The sequence below is a fragment of the Dasypus novemcinctus genome, chromosome 14 (genome assembly GCF_030445035.2).
Source record: "Dasypus novemcinctus isolate mDasNov1 chromosome 14, mDasNov1.1.hap2, whole genome shotgun sequence".
NCBI classification, from domain to species: domain Eukaryota; kingdom Metazoa; phylum Chordata; class Mammalia; order Cingulata; family Dasypodidae; genus Dasypus; species Dasypus novemcinctus.
Genome location: NC_080686.1, coordinates 23,109,320 through 23,126,112, shown reverse-complemented (window position 1 = coordinate 23,126,112; position 16,793 = coordinate 23,109,320). Strand labels below are relative to the sequence as shown.

Sequence of the window (16,793 nt, the reverse complement as noted above, 5' to 3'; positions counted from 1 at the left end):
GCAAGGAGTGCCCTGCCACGCAGGGGTGTCCCCGCATAGGGGAGCCCCACGTGCAAGGAGTGTGCCCTGCAAGGAGAGCCGCCCAGCGCGAAAGAAAGTGCAGCCTGCCCAGGAATGGTGCCGCAAACACGGAGAGCTGACACAAGATGACGCAACCAAAAGAAACAAAGATTCCCGTGCCGGACAAAGGAGACGCAGCTAATAGACACAGAGAACAGACAACCGGGGTGGGGGAAGGGGAGAGAAATAAATAAATCTTTAAAAAAAGAATCCTGAAGGAATGCTACAATATCAGGGACGGTAAGAGATAACTGGTGGCTACAGTGGAGAACAGGAGAGTTGAGTGGCATGTATCCAGCCTCTTAGGCAGGCTGTACTGACAACAGGAATTTGGTTGTGCCTTGCCTTCCCTTATGAATCATCTAATCTTTCCTGTAAAATCCTGTTCTGCTGAAGTTAACCAGAGTTGGTTTCTGTTGTTTGCTACCACAGACCCAGACTAAGAGAACAAGGAATTAATTATGGTTCAGCTATGCAGGTTTTTAAAACATGAGGTAGATTTTTATGTAGAAAGACACCAAAGATTTACCCTTAAGTGAAAAAAATAAAGAAGAAAACCAGTACTAATTGTATATTCCTATTTGTGGGTTTGGTGGATAGGTACAGCAAGCTTATACATGCATAGAAAATTTCTAGAAGAATACACGATCCAATGCTTTCCATGCTTACATAAGGACAGTGGTAGGAGGACTTAATTTTCATTTTTTTTACCACAAGCATTTATCATTTTCATCATTTAAAAAAAAGTGATATTTACAAGTTTTTTCAAGGATCTATTTTTAACATCAACATTATATGGCAATACTTTTAGTGACCTCATCGAACTACCTCCATAGTAACATGGCATTTAAATAACCAGCAAAATTTCTAGTGTGACCAAACATAGTTACATTAAATGTTGGTCTACTAAGAAAATGACAAGGAAGCCTGCAAGTAAAATAACGTGTTGTGAAAAATAAGACTGTCATATTTTTTTTTTCTCCTAAATGCCTCTGAAGAATACTACCATCATCTGTTCAATAGTATTTTTTAACTATATTTATTCACGGCTAAAGCCGAAAATTCACACGTTCACACACACTGAAACCCAACATGGCTTTCTCCATTTCTCCTGTGAATTCTTCAAGAAAAGAAACTTTAAGCCAGAAAGGGGATGGGAGTGGGGTGGGTAGAAGGCCACGAAAGAAAAAAGGGCAAATGCTGGAAGATGATCATTAATTACTATCAGAAATCTGAGTTAAGGTTAGACATTTATTCCATTTTAGAGTGCGGGGAATAAGGCTTCTGATTTGAAGCTGTCCAGAGGATAAAAAATCCACAGCACACTGCCAAGATTCCTGTCATCTTACTCCCCTACAAAATCCTAACAAAAACCCTATATTGTCACACTTTTATAATATTGCTGGTATAAGGTCACTCAACTTCTGGCTCAGTCCTTTCTTCTCACATGACTAATAAAAAGAGAGGTCAGAGCAACAAGAGGACTCTACAGGATTATTAGGTGGGGACGTCTTCAAACAAATTAGACGAAGTCTGAACATGTCACACCTGTTTTTTTCATTTGTAAAATGAGGTCAATAGCTACTTCTATAGGATTGCTGTGAGAACATATATGAAAGTCACAGTATAGTACTCAGCATAACAATAGGTACTCAATAAACATTTAATCTGTGATGAGCCATTTGTTCCAGTTAGAAGGAATCCTCTCCATGCTCCCATAGTACTTATTTTGCCCATATCTCTATCACAATGTCTTGCAATTATTGTGGCAAATTGGTCCCCTCTAGGTCAAGGTACATTGTTCATCCTAACTCCAGTAGAAAATGGAATATAAGGCTTTAACTTTTTTAAAATTAAATTTCACTTTGCTAAATTTAGCCAATCCTTCTGCCTATCAAGTTCATTATGGATTCTGTCTGTTATAAGCACACATTAGTTCTTTCAACCAAACTGCACCACAGCCAAGTTGCTGATAAGGTTAAATGCAAAGTGTACTGGAGTATATATGTATACAATCAGTTAAAAATCAACTCAGCTGTAAAACCGACAGAATTTCTCCACCTCAAATAGGTTATCCTGAAAAAGTGAACAAGTAACTTTACTTTGTAGACTGTTATATCAACTTACACACCAGGCATACAATTATTATTGATTTAATTTGTAATTGAAAACTCATTTTCCCATGTATTATTGTTTTAAGTTAATTAAAAATTTGAACATAAATGGATTTGGGACATCTGCACGTATTTACTTTGCCCTTTGCAATGGTTAAAATGAAACAATAATACTTTTTCAGAGAGATAAGATAACCTTTGAACAAAAGATTCATTTATACTGAACACATCTGCAGATCTATCAAAACAGCCTCTTTCCAAAGAGGTTAAAAATTGAGAGCGATATTATTCAAGTGCTATCTTGAGAACCTGAGTTCTCAGGATACCAAGAGTAAGTGTGTATGAAATCAAGATAGATGACTACTCGCCTTACCATCTCTTCAGATTCCTAACAGTAGTGAAAAAGACAACCTCATACCTGCTTTTATCAATCTCAAGTGGCCCTTGAGGACATCTGAGGGAGAAAAGAACTTTTCTTTTATTGAGTCCAGAGGAATTTAAAGACCAAAGAACTACCATTTTGCAGATTAACATGTAATCTTGTTTCCTTCAACACAATTAGTCTGAAGTCAGCACTGTGACTAGCTTTTTCTATAGGCAACACTTACTCCCACTAACTTTATTTTAGAATGCTCAACAGATTGGAAAAATTATCTCTAAACACAGAGATATTACTATTAATAAAGCATTGCAGTTTAAAGGCATCTGCACACAATATTTATTTTAAGCCTCAAAAAACAAAACCGACCATAAGGCAAGCATTACTACTGCTTTTTTCTAGAAAAGCAAACCGAAATTGGTGGGTTTGAACTTGACCAGGTCACAAGTAAGCAGTGGAGTCCCCACATTAATCAAGATATTCTACATACAAGAGTGCTGCTTACAAGGTAAAATAACAAAGAGGACTTAGTTTAATATATTATTTGCCTAGGATGTATAATAGTTATTGCTAAAAGGGGGCAAATATAAAGAGGAGAGTCATCCATCAATTTCAGTAATGCTGGGGCTGCAGAGCAAGCATGACTATACCACTTACACCAACCTATCAAGAGTAAATATGTGAAGGAACCAAATTACTGACATTTGCCTTTCAATGAGTTGTAAAAGTTTGTATGTGTGTTGTTGTTTTTTTAAATCAGCATTGGTGAGCAACCCTATAGAGTGCACCAGGCAGGTACCAGACCTACTTTACAAAAAAGAAACTCTGAAATTTAACTATTCGTGTGTACAAATGAGTTAGTGGCAAGTCTCCTTTCTTCATTAGACTCTTTCAACAGTGTCCTACAAGGAAATATGTGACACTCCCTGGACTTGGGAAACCTGACTGCCACATTACTTCCCTGTGGACATGTGTCTGCCCTCACCCAAAGGCATGGCAAGTGGGCATGCCTGTGACCTATGCTTTAATCCCTGCCCACCTGACTAGAGCAGGACGGTGACTAATAGCCTGATAGAAATCTAAATTCATAAGTGATTGCTATAGATGTGAAAGCCGTAAATTCTCAAGTGAAAAGACTCTTGGAGCAATTTTTTTTCCTATATAGCAATAGGCTATATATGTAAATAAATAACAAAGGCCCTTTAAATAAAAATGGTGACAGTGTAGGGCTAAAGAATAGGAATGTGGGGTCAACTGAGAACTACTTAGGTGAGTAGTTTAGATTTCCTAGTAGAGCTGAAAATGTGCATATATGTATATGTTACTAGAACAAAAATTTTTTTTTAAAAATCCATGGGACTGTACAATACAGTGAACTCTAAGTTAAACCAAGGACTGTAGTTAATAGTACAATCATAAAAATATGCTTTCTTCAATTCCAACAAAAATATCACATTAACACAAGGTGTTAATAGGGTGGTATATGGGAACTCTATTTTATGCATGATTTTTCTGCAAACGCACTACTTCTCTTAAGAGAGAAAGAAAGAGAGGAGGAGGAGGAGAATGCAGCATCAAAGGAAAACAAAGATTTGAGAGTAGCCAGTTCCCCAATATCTGTTTACATAGTTTTTCCTGGATTCTTATGAGATTTCTTTAAATCCTTATCATAAACTTGTATTCTTGAGCTAGATGGACTGGGTTTCTGTTCCTTGTAATCAAACAGGTCCTTCCTAGAACATAATCTAAGTCCATCAGTGGATAGAATAAACTAAGCAAAGGTGCCAAAAATAGAAACCTGGAATAAAATGAAAACAATTTTTGATAAAGTAAGGAATTGTACATAAAACATTCAGATGAAAATAATTAAGTACAAGGTGGTAAATACCAGAAAGTAAGAAAATGCCAACAAAGGCTAGGTAGGAAACAATTAGTCAAGGATAACAGACTGCTCAAAGTATCAGCTGGCCACAAATGAGCAAGCTAAGCAGTAATGGGAAACATAAGACAAATACTGAGACACATGGAAGGTGTAGCAGTTTGATATGGTTATGAATTCCAAAAACAGATATTGGATTATGTTCGTAATCTGGTCTATACCCGGGCATGACTAAGTTACGATTAGGGCTTTGACTGCGCCACATCATTAGGGCGATAAAAGGCATGGCAAGGGACTGAGTAGAGGGGAGTTTTGATGTTGGAGTTTGATGCTGAAGCCTTAAGCTGGAGTCCTGAGAAGTAAGCAAACAAAGGAAAGAGAAGCCAGCCCCAAGAAGAGAGGAGCCCTGAGCCCAGGAAGAAGCAAGCCCTGGGAAGGAAGAAACCTTGAACCCAGAGAGAAGCAAGACTCTGGAAGGGAGGAACCCTGTGCACCCATGTGCACAGAGAAGGTGAGTTTGCATCAGCAGTTGAAGAGGATGGATGTTCCCACTCAATGTTTAGGGAAAGTTTTGCCACCCCAGGGTACAGAGAGGGTGCAGCACATTTCCCAAGGATTAGGGCTGTTAAGGTCAGCACTCCACAGGTCTAAGAGGGGTGGACCTGTCCCCCATGGCTTAGTGAAGGCCAGGTGGTCAACCCATTGCTCTGAGAGTGTTGAGCCTGTTTGTGAAAGGTTAGGGGGAATGTTGTCTTCACATCACTGTACTAGGGGGGTTAAGACTCTAACCCAAAGATTGGGTAAGGTGTGGCAATCACCCCAACACTCTGGAGGGTGAGGTCTGGATTGATTGACACCCAGATGCTTGATGGGGTGGAACCAAGCGAATGGCTGTTGGGCAAGCATGTGGAAAGGGTGGGTTCCCATAAGGTCCCAAGGAGAAGAAACCATCATCTTAAGAATGACTCTCAGACTGTAATGGAATGGAGAATGCCCTGCAGGTTTACTGAACTATAGGGGACCCATGACTCTTGTTTCCCTCCCAATTTCTCCTTATTGTAATGAAAATGTTTATCCTTTGTCCATTTGTGTATCGGAAACAGATAAATTGTTTTGTAAGTTTCAGAGGTCTATAGCAGAGGGGAGTTTGCCTCAAGACAAAGAGTATTTCTGTAAACTACCTGTGATATGATTTAGTACTTGCACTGTTACTGATTTAAGATTTTTCAAATATTGTAATGTCTTTTTGGAATTCAGAGAGTGAAGTATAGTAGTTTGATATGGTTATGAATTCCAAAAATATATATTGGATTATGTTTGTAATCTGGTCTGTACCTGGGCATGATTAAGTTTTGATTAGGGCTTTGCTTGGGCCACATCATTAGGGCATTGAGTCCCCATCCCTTGGTGGGTGGAGACTCACAGATAAAAGGCATGGCAAGGGACAGAGTAGAGGGGCTTTTGATGTTGGAGTTTTGATGTTGGAGTTTGATACTGAAGCCTTAAGCTAGAGCCCCAGGAAGTAAGCTCACAGAGGAAAGAGAAGCCAGCCCCAAGGAGAGAGAAACCCTGAGCCCAGGACAAAGCAAGCCCTGAGAAAGAAGGAACCTCGAATCCAGCAGAAGCAAGACCCTAGAAGGGAAGCACCCAGGAAGCCTGAATCCTCACAGCCGTCTGTAGCCATCTTGCTCCAGCACATGAAAATAGACTTTGGTGAGGGAAGTAACTTATGTTTTATGGGCTGGTATCTGTAAGCTCCTACCTCAAATAAATACCCTTTATAAAAAACAACCAATTTCTGGTATTTTGCAGCAGCAGTACTTTGGCTGACTAATACAGAGAACAAAAGAAATTATTTTTGCTATAACCAGCATTATCAGACTCTAAATCACTGGTCAATTTGAGTTAGTTTGTTTTCCAAATGCATACGGGGAAATTATAGAAACATTCAAAGAAGTAGGATAAAAGAATATCCTACGTAATGTAGGATATTAAACATTTCTTACTCATGTCACTGTTTCACACATTTGATCTCACTTATTTATTCCCAGTTTATAGATGAGAACACCAAGACTCAGGGAGGTTAAATAAGTTACCCATAGTCAATCAGTTGGTAAGTAGCAGAGAAAGGACTTTACTCTAGTTCTGTATAAAACAGTTCTGCCTTATTTTGCACAAGCGAAGATCAAGGAATCTTTCATCTCTGACAGATAGGCAGAAATAAATCTATTTAAGTAAAGGGAAGTGAGGGACTATGCGCTCCACAGCAACTCAATGGACAAGGCAGTTAGCAAGCCAACAGAAGAGGTTTAACATGGGATTCATGAGAATCAAGAACTATACATGATATCAGAGAAAGAACATGGACTTTGAGTCAGAAAGACCTAGGTTCAAATTCCAGCTTTGTCTGTTACCAGCTGCTTGCTGTGGTAAAACTGTCTCCCTTTCCTCATCTGTAAAATGAAGCCTTCCTTATTGATACTACTGCTTAGAGTACAATGAGCTAAATCACTTGTGCAAACTAGAGAAACTGCCCTAGAAAACTTGTTGTACATGAACATTTTCCACACCATTACAAAGCATTCTTTTTAAAAAAACCAGAAGAGAAATTTCTTTCACAGCTCAACATCAGGAATAATTAAGTATGTGCATGTATATATACATATATTTAAAATAATGCAGGGTACAGGTATGGGGTTAATGCTTAATGGGTACTGAGTTTCTGTTTGAGGTAAGAGAAGGTAGTGAGGGCAGCACAACATTGCAAATGTAACTAAATACCACTGAACTGTATGCCTGAGTGTTTAAAATGGGAAATTTTTTTGTTGTATATGTCACCACAATGAAATAAAAAAGAATACTCTAATTAGCATAAGAGAGCAGGATTCTCTTTGCACCATGTAGTGTTAAATACACTTCTCACTTCAAAGAAATGTACACAGCCCTATATTGTATTCTTCTGGTATTAATGTCACTTCTGATTTCATCTTACTTTTTCTACCATTTGCCCCTTACCCTCTGTGATAGGCAGAATAATGCTCCCCCTATGTCCATGGCCTAATTCACAGAACCTGTGAATATGTTACCTTATATAGCAAAGGGACTTGGCAAATGTGATTAAGATTACAGACTCTGAGATGGGAGATTATCCTAGATTATCCAGGTGGGCCCTTATCTAATCACATGAGTCCTTGAAAGCTGAGAGAACCTTTGCCAGCTTTAAACAGAGAGAGATGGAGCAATCAAAGAAGCATCAGAGAGATGGAACATGAGAAACCTAGACCTGTTATAGGTGGCTTTGAGGAGAGAGAAGGGGGCCATGGGCCAAGGAATGCAGCTATGTGGGTGGACTCTAGGAGCTGGAAACAACCCTCAGGTGACAACAAGCTAAGAAATAGGGATCTCAGTTGTACAGTTGCAAGGAAATGTATTCTGACAATAGCCTGAATGAGCAAGGACCCTCCAGAAAGAAACACAGCCCTGCTGAAATCTTGATCTTAGCCTGGTGAGCCCCAAATCAAACCTCTGAATTACAAAACTGTAAGATAATAAACTTATATAGTTTATAAGTTGCTTAATTTGTTGTCATTTGTTATGGAAGCAACAGAAAAATAATACACCCTCTTTCTCTCACGCACATTGAAAAAAAAAAACTAAAAATATAAGTTCCCTTAAATCCTTTTTGAAACAAGGAGAAATGTCAGTTTTTAACAAACTGGTCAATGTATGGCACCTACCCAGTAGTCTCCCTAGCATACACTCATCATTCACTAAAGCACTAACTCTGTGCGAGGCATCATCCTGCCTCCAAGGAGTTCACAGCAGCATGTATCCAGCAATATTCATTTTCTTCCTTTATCCCTCAGACTTGGCCAGAAACATAGTAACTGTCAACTATACCTGCAAATGGAAATCCTTTGAAGAGAAAATGAATGAATGAATGAATGACTAAAATGAAGAGAGAACTAGAAGAAACTTAAAGAGCTACATCATAGCCAAAAAAAAAAGTAAAGACTTAGAAGGGGTGAAGGTGCCGGGAAGGAAGGGCAAAGAGCACCCTAGTTGAAGAGTCTGGCTCCAAGTGTCAGAGAGCCATGGGTCTTTGCTCTGCCACTTAATAAAACCATTGACCCCAAACAACATAGCTCAATTTCCTCATCTGTAAAGTGGTAACCTCATATATTTACTGAAGGATTAGAAGTTAAAAAATCATTGATATTATGTACAAATGATAAAAAGAGCAGAGGATTCTTCATGAGAATCAGCTAGACATAGCTTCAAAAGCTAATGTAGTTTTTTATGTAATGAATGTACTCTAAAGCTTCTTTAAAAATAAAAAAAAATTTTAAATAAAAGAAGTAAAAAATAACTGCAAAAAAACTTCAATTGCTCTCAGTAAACATAATGTTCATGGTAATGTTGGTACTGTTTTCCAAGTTTATCATTACATATTGTGAGATAAAGCATTTGAGAAGTTATGTGATATTCTAATTCTGTCTTTACCAGAGTTGTTTGATAACAAGGAATCCTGATAAGGGGAAAACAGTTTTAAGCTTGATATTATTAAGTAAAAGTCTTGGGCGAGGAGTTAATGCAGGAAAATTTCATATAAATTCAGTCTGGATATACCTTAGGGATTACAGAAATGAAATCCCAGAAGCAGAAAATTTGACGAAAGAAAATAAGAATCAATTCTAGAAAAAAACAGGCAAAAAGGACTCATACCTGACTAACAGAGAAACATTATAGTACTACCGCAACAAGCACTACACAGGTATCCAGGGCTCACTGTGGCTACTAAAAAATCTCTGAGGATGAGACCCACGTATTGTGAGTTGAGAATCACTGCAGGAATGAAAAGGGGTGACTGTGCCCCTATGATAGGATAGGGAATCTGGCACCTTTTTTTTGTCCTGGGATCCTTTACTCACAAATAAAGAATTATAGCTACAACATTTTAATATTTACAAATGAAGAAGACTGAAGAAATCAAAGGGAAAAGTTTATGCAGAAAACAAATTAGAATGGGGACAAAGGAGATAGGTAAGTGGCTGTGTCTTGCAGCAAAGGACACAGCCTCACGGAAAGAGGAGGAAAAAAATAAAATGGAGCAAGTACAGCCAGACCAGAGTTTGAGAGGAAAAATAGCTGAGCTGTCAAAATCAGGTCTGCTTGAATAAACAGCAAAATTCCTGGCTATTGTGAGAAAAGGAAAGCTGGAGAAATAAATAAATCAGGGTTGGGGTGGGCAATGGGGGAAATACAGAAAATTAATTTCATGTCAGAGATGGAGCAGAAATGGACAGGGACAAAAGGACAAGAGCACAAAGAAGGAAGAGAGGAACATTATCTGCAATGATGAGGTTTACCAGAAGAGAGAGGCCAACAGCTGATGTGTTTCAAAATAAAGTCTCAGGAGAAATATAAATATTAGGGAGGGAAAGTAGTAAAGAACCTGAATTACGAATAGGAGACAGAAAAAGAAAAGGAATGGACTTGTCAAAATCTTGAAAGACTACAAATAGCAAGCATAGAGCAAAAATTTAAGTATGACAGCATATCATCTAATTCTAGAGTTAAAGGTATGTTTCCGACATGTTTCAGCTCTCTCATTTGATAAATCAAAGAGCTAAACATCTAAAAACAAGGCAAAACTAAACAATATAGTTCAGGGATACGTAAGTGATAAAACTATGAAGAAAATGTCTAAACATAAATAAAATAGCTTACAGTGTTCCGTAACTTGTTCTGTCTCCCCCTCATTCACTTCTCAATCCAACACTGTGGCAAAGCACAAACGACTTCCCACCATTTAACCAGCAATCCCTGACTATTTGACACTGCTCGTCCCCTCTCTGGATTCTGCCTCTTTTGCTGGATTCCATGACACTGTACTTGTCCCAGGTCTCTTCTCTTAGATTCTTCCTTGTTCATTTCCTTGGCTGCTTATTTTCCTTTCTGCCTCAAGAGCACTGGTGGGCCCTACCATCACGTCCAAGGCTTACTTCTCTGTCAGTGCCCCTTCAATGAGCTCTATCGCTTCACTACAGGAAGACAACTTGGCCAGATTCCCATTTGTCAAAGGTTTTGCGGGTGAACTCATGCTCCAAGATAACCTTTTAAAATCAAACAAATGAAATCTTACATTTTTTTGGTGTGATATATCATTTCCTCGTGCAATTAACTTGAACTATAGCGTAATCAGTAAGTCCCTCTGCCAAAGCAGAAAGATAGGGATAAATGGAGAAGACAGGAAAGGGATTGCTTTTTTAAGTGGTAACTTATAAATAAATACTTTTATGTTATAGAAACTTTTGTTTCCCTACACAACCTAATAATTTAAAAAACACAGAAAATGAATTCTCAGATAATGATAACTTCCTGTATGTTAACAGTCCCCAAATTTCTAATCCAGGTCATATTCTCCTCAGCTGTAAACAAGTACCTCCAACTACTTTACAGATATTTCTACTCTGCTCACTTACCAAGCCCCTACCCATTATTCTCATTTTGGTTATTCTAATTTCGATTATTCTAATTTTTGCTCAAACACTAACTTTTCTTTCTGAACCACTCTTAAATAAAATACCCCTTTGCTACACCCCTCTCAAGTGTCCACCCATTTATCTACTAAGAACCTGACAGTGAATGACCTTCTTTTACATCTAAGAAAAGTCAACAGTCTTCCAAATTTAAACTCCATGTGGAGATGGGGAGAAGTGAGGAGGAAGGAGGGAAGAGAGGTGGAGCCAGAGGCCAGGTGAAAGTTTTGACCTAGATGTTTTCTTTTCTTTTGGGGGAGAAGAGAACAAGAAGGATCATTTCATACGGAAATATGAACACAATGGGGTTTACGCCTTTGTGTGCCTGGTGAGGAGGTGTTAGTGATGAGGTAAAATGGTAGACAATAGGCAGACGCCAGAATTTTAGGAGCAATTACAATTTTTCTCTCCCTCTATATTTGACAATTACCTGCCTATGATAGCAGGCTGGGCTTGCTAAAAACCACTTTAAACTTTATATCTATATTTAAATGACATATTTTAAAAATGATTATTCAGGGACAAGACATTACCAACAAAAAATTTTAAAGCTACGTCTTTACAGTATTTGATTTTACAGTAAGAAAACAAATAGTTGAACAGTATTGTCATCATTACCTAAAAAGTGTAAAAGACATTTTCTGTGAAAGAGGGCGCTCTAAGGATGAAAATTGTGTATGATTTTTTTTAGAAAAAGTATTTTCACATATCTCACACTAAGGAAAAGGATAGAAATATTAGTAATTTCCTTCATTTTACGATGCATATTTTTCACACTACAATTTTAAACCAGGGTGGATTTCACACTATTGTTTTAATATCACCTTTTGTTTTTTTTTGAAGGGGGAACTTACATTAAGTATATCTGATAACTATGGGCATACACAGTTTAAGGAGATATGGTAAAGGATTGTGACTGAAGTCAACAATAAGAAAGTGGTAGAAGTGGGCTAAAAAATTCGCTGTCAAATTATTAACATATACTAACAGGAGAACAGTGGTCTATTTGCTACTCTTCCATTCATTTAATTAAACAGATAATGCCTACGTCTACTATTCTCTCCTTGAAATACAAAGTCATACAAACTTTTTTTTTTTGCCCTCAAGAAACATATAATACCTACAGGAGAGCAACAGACTGGGATTAACATCAGAAGAATGACACAAAGTAAGAAACAAGAATCCAGAGGAGGAGGAGGAGTTAGTCACTTCAAGCCACGATAATGAGAGACTCCTGTCACATCATGAGAGCTTAATATCTATTAACTCTGAAGGCATGGAAGACTCAGGTTAGACTTTGAAGGGCTGAGAGAATTAACATAGAAAACTGTGGTAAAAGGAACTCCTGGCATAGGGGGCAGCCTGAACCAAGAAAAATGACAGGGATCATCAGCCAGTGGGCCTTGCCGGCAGAAGCAAGGTAGGGAATGGTGAACAGTGGGAAATGAGACTAGAAAAGCAGACAGGAGCCATATTTTGGAGTTCAAAGAACTCCATATTCACAGACTTAAGAATGTGACCAGAGGAGTAGCCTCCTAACAGCCACATTTCAGGAAGATTAATGTCACCATAAACTATACCAGCTGAACGGGAGCCGGAAGATACAGTCTGGTGTTAGGTATTCAGTGCCCCAACCAGGTAGCAACAATACTACCGGCATGAAAAGAGTGTCTTTCCTTTTGAACGGCCTGCAGATTGTTTTGGATGAGGGCAAATTCCAAAGGAGCAGACTTGTTAATACCTGCAGCCCCACTACTCCCAGCACAATACTCTACCCATAGTGGATGCTCGATAAAGTATGCTAAAAGGCAGTCTGCAAAGTGCAATATGAATCTTGACTACTGCTAAGACAGCCAAATGGCGATAACCACTCTTCTCTATTTCTCAAACCCACTCATAATCAAGGTGGATTTCCTCTCCAATCTCATTTTTACAGCCTAAATCAAAATTTGCCAACCTTCAGAACTCCCCTTTCTTCACCTTTCAAATATGCTACAGCCATTTTCTAAGTACATGAATTTGCTACTACTAAAAACAATTGCAAAACACTGCTTTGCCCAGGATTTTATATAGAAAACAATTGCCCCCCCACACACACACCAAAAAATCCTGCTGAATAACCATATTTACATCAGAAAGATTTTCTCTTATGCAGGAGTCAACATGCTTCTTGTGTTACTGATGGAACCTGCTACATCACTGGTACTACCACAAGCTACTGCTTACATTTCCAAAGTTGTGCAAAGGGTCTAAAGTTGTGCAAGAGTCACCACTGAAATCAGACTCTGGTATATTAATAGTTATAACACCTGAAAAAAGTCTTAGGCTTATTATTAGATTCAAATCAATGCCAAAATCATGGATTTTTAAAAAATACTTTACAATGAGATTGTTTACTTAGCTGTGAAATATAGTAGGATGCTATTTTAAGTGAGAATAATTGAATTTCTTTCTGCTTCAAATGGACATTGTTAAGTCACCTGAAAATTAGCAGTTGTGACTCTGGGTTTGATATATCTGGAACATTCACAGTATTTTTAGGAAACAAAAATTAGGTCTCTAAACCTGAAAAGAAAATACATACACACACGACACGCAGCGGCCTTCCCTTACTATCAAATAACCTCCGTTTACACGTGGCAAAAGTCGATAGAATTCTTTTATGCTTTAATGACCTCGATAGAAATTCCCCAGTCGTCAAGTAATGGTTTGTGACTCTGTGACTCCTTCTGACTTGGGGAATTGAGGATCTTTAAAATTTAATAGCAATAAATAGAAAGGTTTTCTTCTGTCCCTGTCCTTCTCAGCGGGCCGTCCCACACCCGGGAGTGCTTTCCTCAGGCCTTGGCAGATTCGTGCAGGTCGGAAACGCGGCCCTGAGAGGACACCCAAGACAATACCCCCCATCACCTTCTGCTCTCCTCTGCCTCCCTGCCTTTCTCGGGGGCAGAGAAGGTGAGGGGCCCAGGCGAGGGGGTGCAGTCGTCAAGTCGGGCTCCGACGGCTTTGGGCTGCGCCGCCCCTACTGTCAACCCCTTCGCGGATCGGGAATCGCAAACGGTGCCGCGACCCCAGCTGCACGGCTGGCGGGGTGGCGGCGTCCCTCGGGCGGGGGCCCGTGGACCGGGCCTGGTCAGGCCGCGGCCGCTCGCAGTGCCCACGTCACCAGCGCCAGCACTGCGGAAATGGGGCGGTGCTGCCAGACGCCGCCACCAGGCGCCGTTTTCTCCTCGGCCCCCGCCCGAAGGCCGCTGCCGCCGCCCGCCCGCACCCGGGGTCCTCACCCGTGTCGCCGATGATGATGTACTTGAAGAGATAGGCGTACGCCATGGCCGCGGCCGCTCGGTGCCAGGGCACACGGCTCCTCCTCCTGCTGCTGCTCCTCCTCCGCGCCCGTCGCCCCGGCGCCGCTCACCCTCGAAACCCCAGGACCCGCCAGCCGCCGGGAGTGAGGAGCGGCGGGGAAGGCAGACAAAATTGACACCAGCGGAGCCGACAGAGACAGCGCCCAGCCGAACCCAACGAACAATAACAGCCGCCGCGGCGCCTCCGCCCCGCCTCCGCGCCGACCCGGAAGTGCTGCGGCCCCCGGCGCCGCCGGGGGAAGGAGGAGGAGCCTCGCACGCTGGCCACTCGACCGGGCCGGAGCCCCGCCCAGCCGGAGCCCCGCCCAGCCAGGGCCAGAGCCCCGCCCAGCGCCCCGCCGTCTGCGCCTGTCCGCCGGGGCAGCTCGGAGCCGGACGAGGCCCGGCGAGGTCGAACGGAACGTTTGAGTCAGCGACCCCGGCCCGGGAGACGCTGGGGGAAGGGAGAGAAGGGTTCGGTTCCGTCTCCGCCCTGCGCGCGGGCGCCGCGTCCTTCCGCCCAGCGTGGGGAGGGGACTGGCGGAGGTCGCGTCTGGAGCGAGGCCCCACCCCGGGCTGGCGAAGAGGTGTTTGAAAATGTGGGAACCCCTCGCGGCAGTGCAGGGGAGGCCGGGGAGGAAGGCTGATATTTTCTGTGTTTAGAAGAGCAGGCATTTAGTGTACGTGAAAATATTTGTAAATTGGTAACCGTAAGTCAGGGGCCGTTAAGTGAATTAAGGTTATGCCCCTTGGGTGGAATACAGCGCGCTTCTCAGAATCGGGGAAATACACCTACATAACCATATGCGCATGGTCAATCTGTCAGGAAACACTGGGTACGATGGAGAGATGGGATTGAAGGAAAGATTTTCTGTCTACTGAAGTTTTTATTTGTGTGCAGTTTGAAAAAATTTTTTTACAGAGTTCATGAATTAACTATCGAAAAAATACATTTAAAGGAAAAATCAGTAATACGATTTAATCAACTAATTGGTTTTGAGTACATATTATGTACTCATTATGTATTTGAGTACATATTATGCTAGGCGCTGCAATTAGAAGCAAACCCTATTGCTATGCAGCACAGATTTTGGAAGAGGAGGTAGAGGATAGCCATTTTGAGTGTACCCAAATGGACAAAGATTTGCGGAAGGGAACCAAGGCCCAAGGAACAGAATATGCAAAGTTCATGGATCTGCTTAGGAAATTTGAAGTTGCTTAAGGAAGCTAATGTACTAACCCGTATCCTCTAATGTTAGCAGTGGAAGGACAATCGATGCTGGGGAGAAAAGTGAGGAATTCGGTGGCCCTGATTCTTGTTGCACAATACTCTTCTTTTTGGGATCTCTTTCACTTTCTAATTACTACTGACATCATCATGCGGGGCTGGCTAAAATTACTCCATGGCTTGAATGACCTTTCCAAGTATGAATTCCCCAAGTTGTTTTTGTTTTTCTTGGAATATTTGCAGGGGGTTTTACCAACGGTGGCTGAGGGATAGCACACAAGAAATCGACCTGAACAGTTAATTACCTGGAGTTGCATAATTTGGCTCACTCTTCTTTAGTTTGGAGGGAAAAGGTCTCTGGATTCCAGAGGCCACCTTGTCCTTCCCACTCTAGTCTTTCCTGGGCCATAGACTTCTAGACTATCCCTTCCTTCAAGGAGAAACTCAGGTCCTCACAGCGGTGTGGCCTCTACTGATGGCCCCGGCAGGACACATCTGCCAGGATAGTACACAAGAGCGCACAATCCTTGAGCAACAACAGTGTTCTCCCATTCATGGAGAAGCAGTTTGCGCCAGGTCATGCAGGGTCTCATATGCCATGTTAAGCATGTAAAACTTTACCCAGTGAACACAAATGAACTGGCAAAGGAGAAGATGGTCAGAATCAGGTATGTGAAAATGTCATAAAATGGACATAGAAATATGGAGGCCATGTGGTGTAAAGAAAAGAACTCCAGAAACCTGGATTCTATCTTGGCCCTACTACTGATTGATTGTGTGATTGTGACTTCGGCTTTTCCAGAACCTCAGTACACTTATCTGTAAAATGTTCTCTAAAAGGCCTTTTCCAACTCTAAAGTCCTATAATGTTATGTCTATCCAACTTCCAGATCTAAAGCCCAACTGTAAAGAAGACAATAGGCAATAGGACTCAGTAATGTGTATTGTTTCTGCACAGAACTGGAATTCATTACCTCTTTGTGCATAGGAATTGCAATGATCAATTGCTGCAAGACAGTGTAATTGATGAAGAGAGCACGGACCCAATTTTCACATCTTTCTCTGAGCCAGGAAAATGTGGATTATAAGTGCCTTATAAAGTCATATTAGGATCAAATGAGATAATGTATATGAAGATATTTTGTAAATTATGAAAGTTGCATACTTAAAACATAAAATTCTTATAATCACATACTTTTTAGGAATTGTTTTGAGGAAATAAAGACTTAGGCATTATATAAATACTT

At 40.8% G+C, this 16,793-nt stretch overlaps 1 protein-coding gene across 2 annotated transcripts in view; it reads right to left on the bottom strand.

The window, feature by feature from the left end:
* The window catches only part of RAB2A (RAB2A, member RAS oncogene family), a 99,760-nt gene extending 85,107 nt beyond the window's left edge, over nucleotides 1-14,653 (bottom strand). Inside the window, exon 1 of one of the 2 annotated variants that reach the window (XM_004484329.5) lies at nucleotides 14,259-14,653. In XM_004484329.5, the coding sequence (XP_004484386.1) occupies nucleotides 14,259-14,304 (46 nt within the window). In that variant the 5' untranslated portion in view covers nucleotides 14,305-14,653. The remainder of the gene's footprint in view (nucleotides 1-14,258) is intronic. The other variant, XM_071207826.1, reaches the window with a different exon arrangement.
* Nucleotides 14,654-16,793: the final 2,140 nt, after the last annotated feature.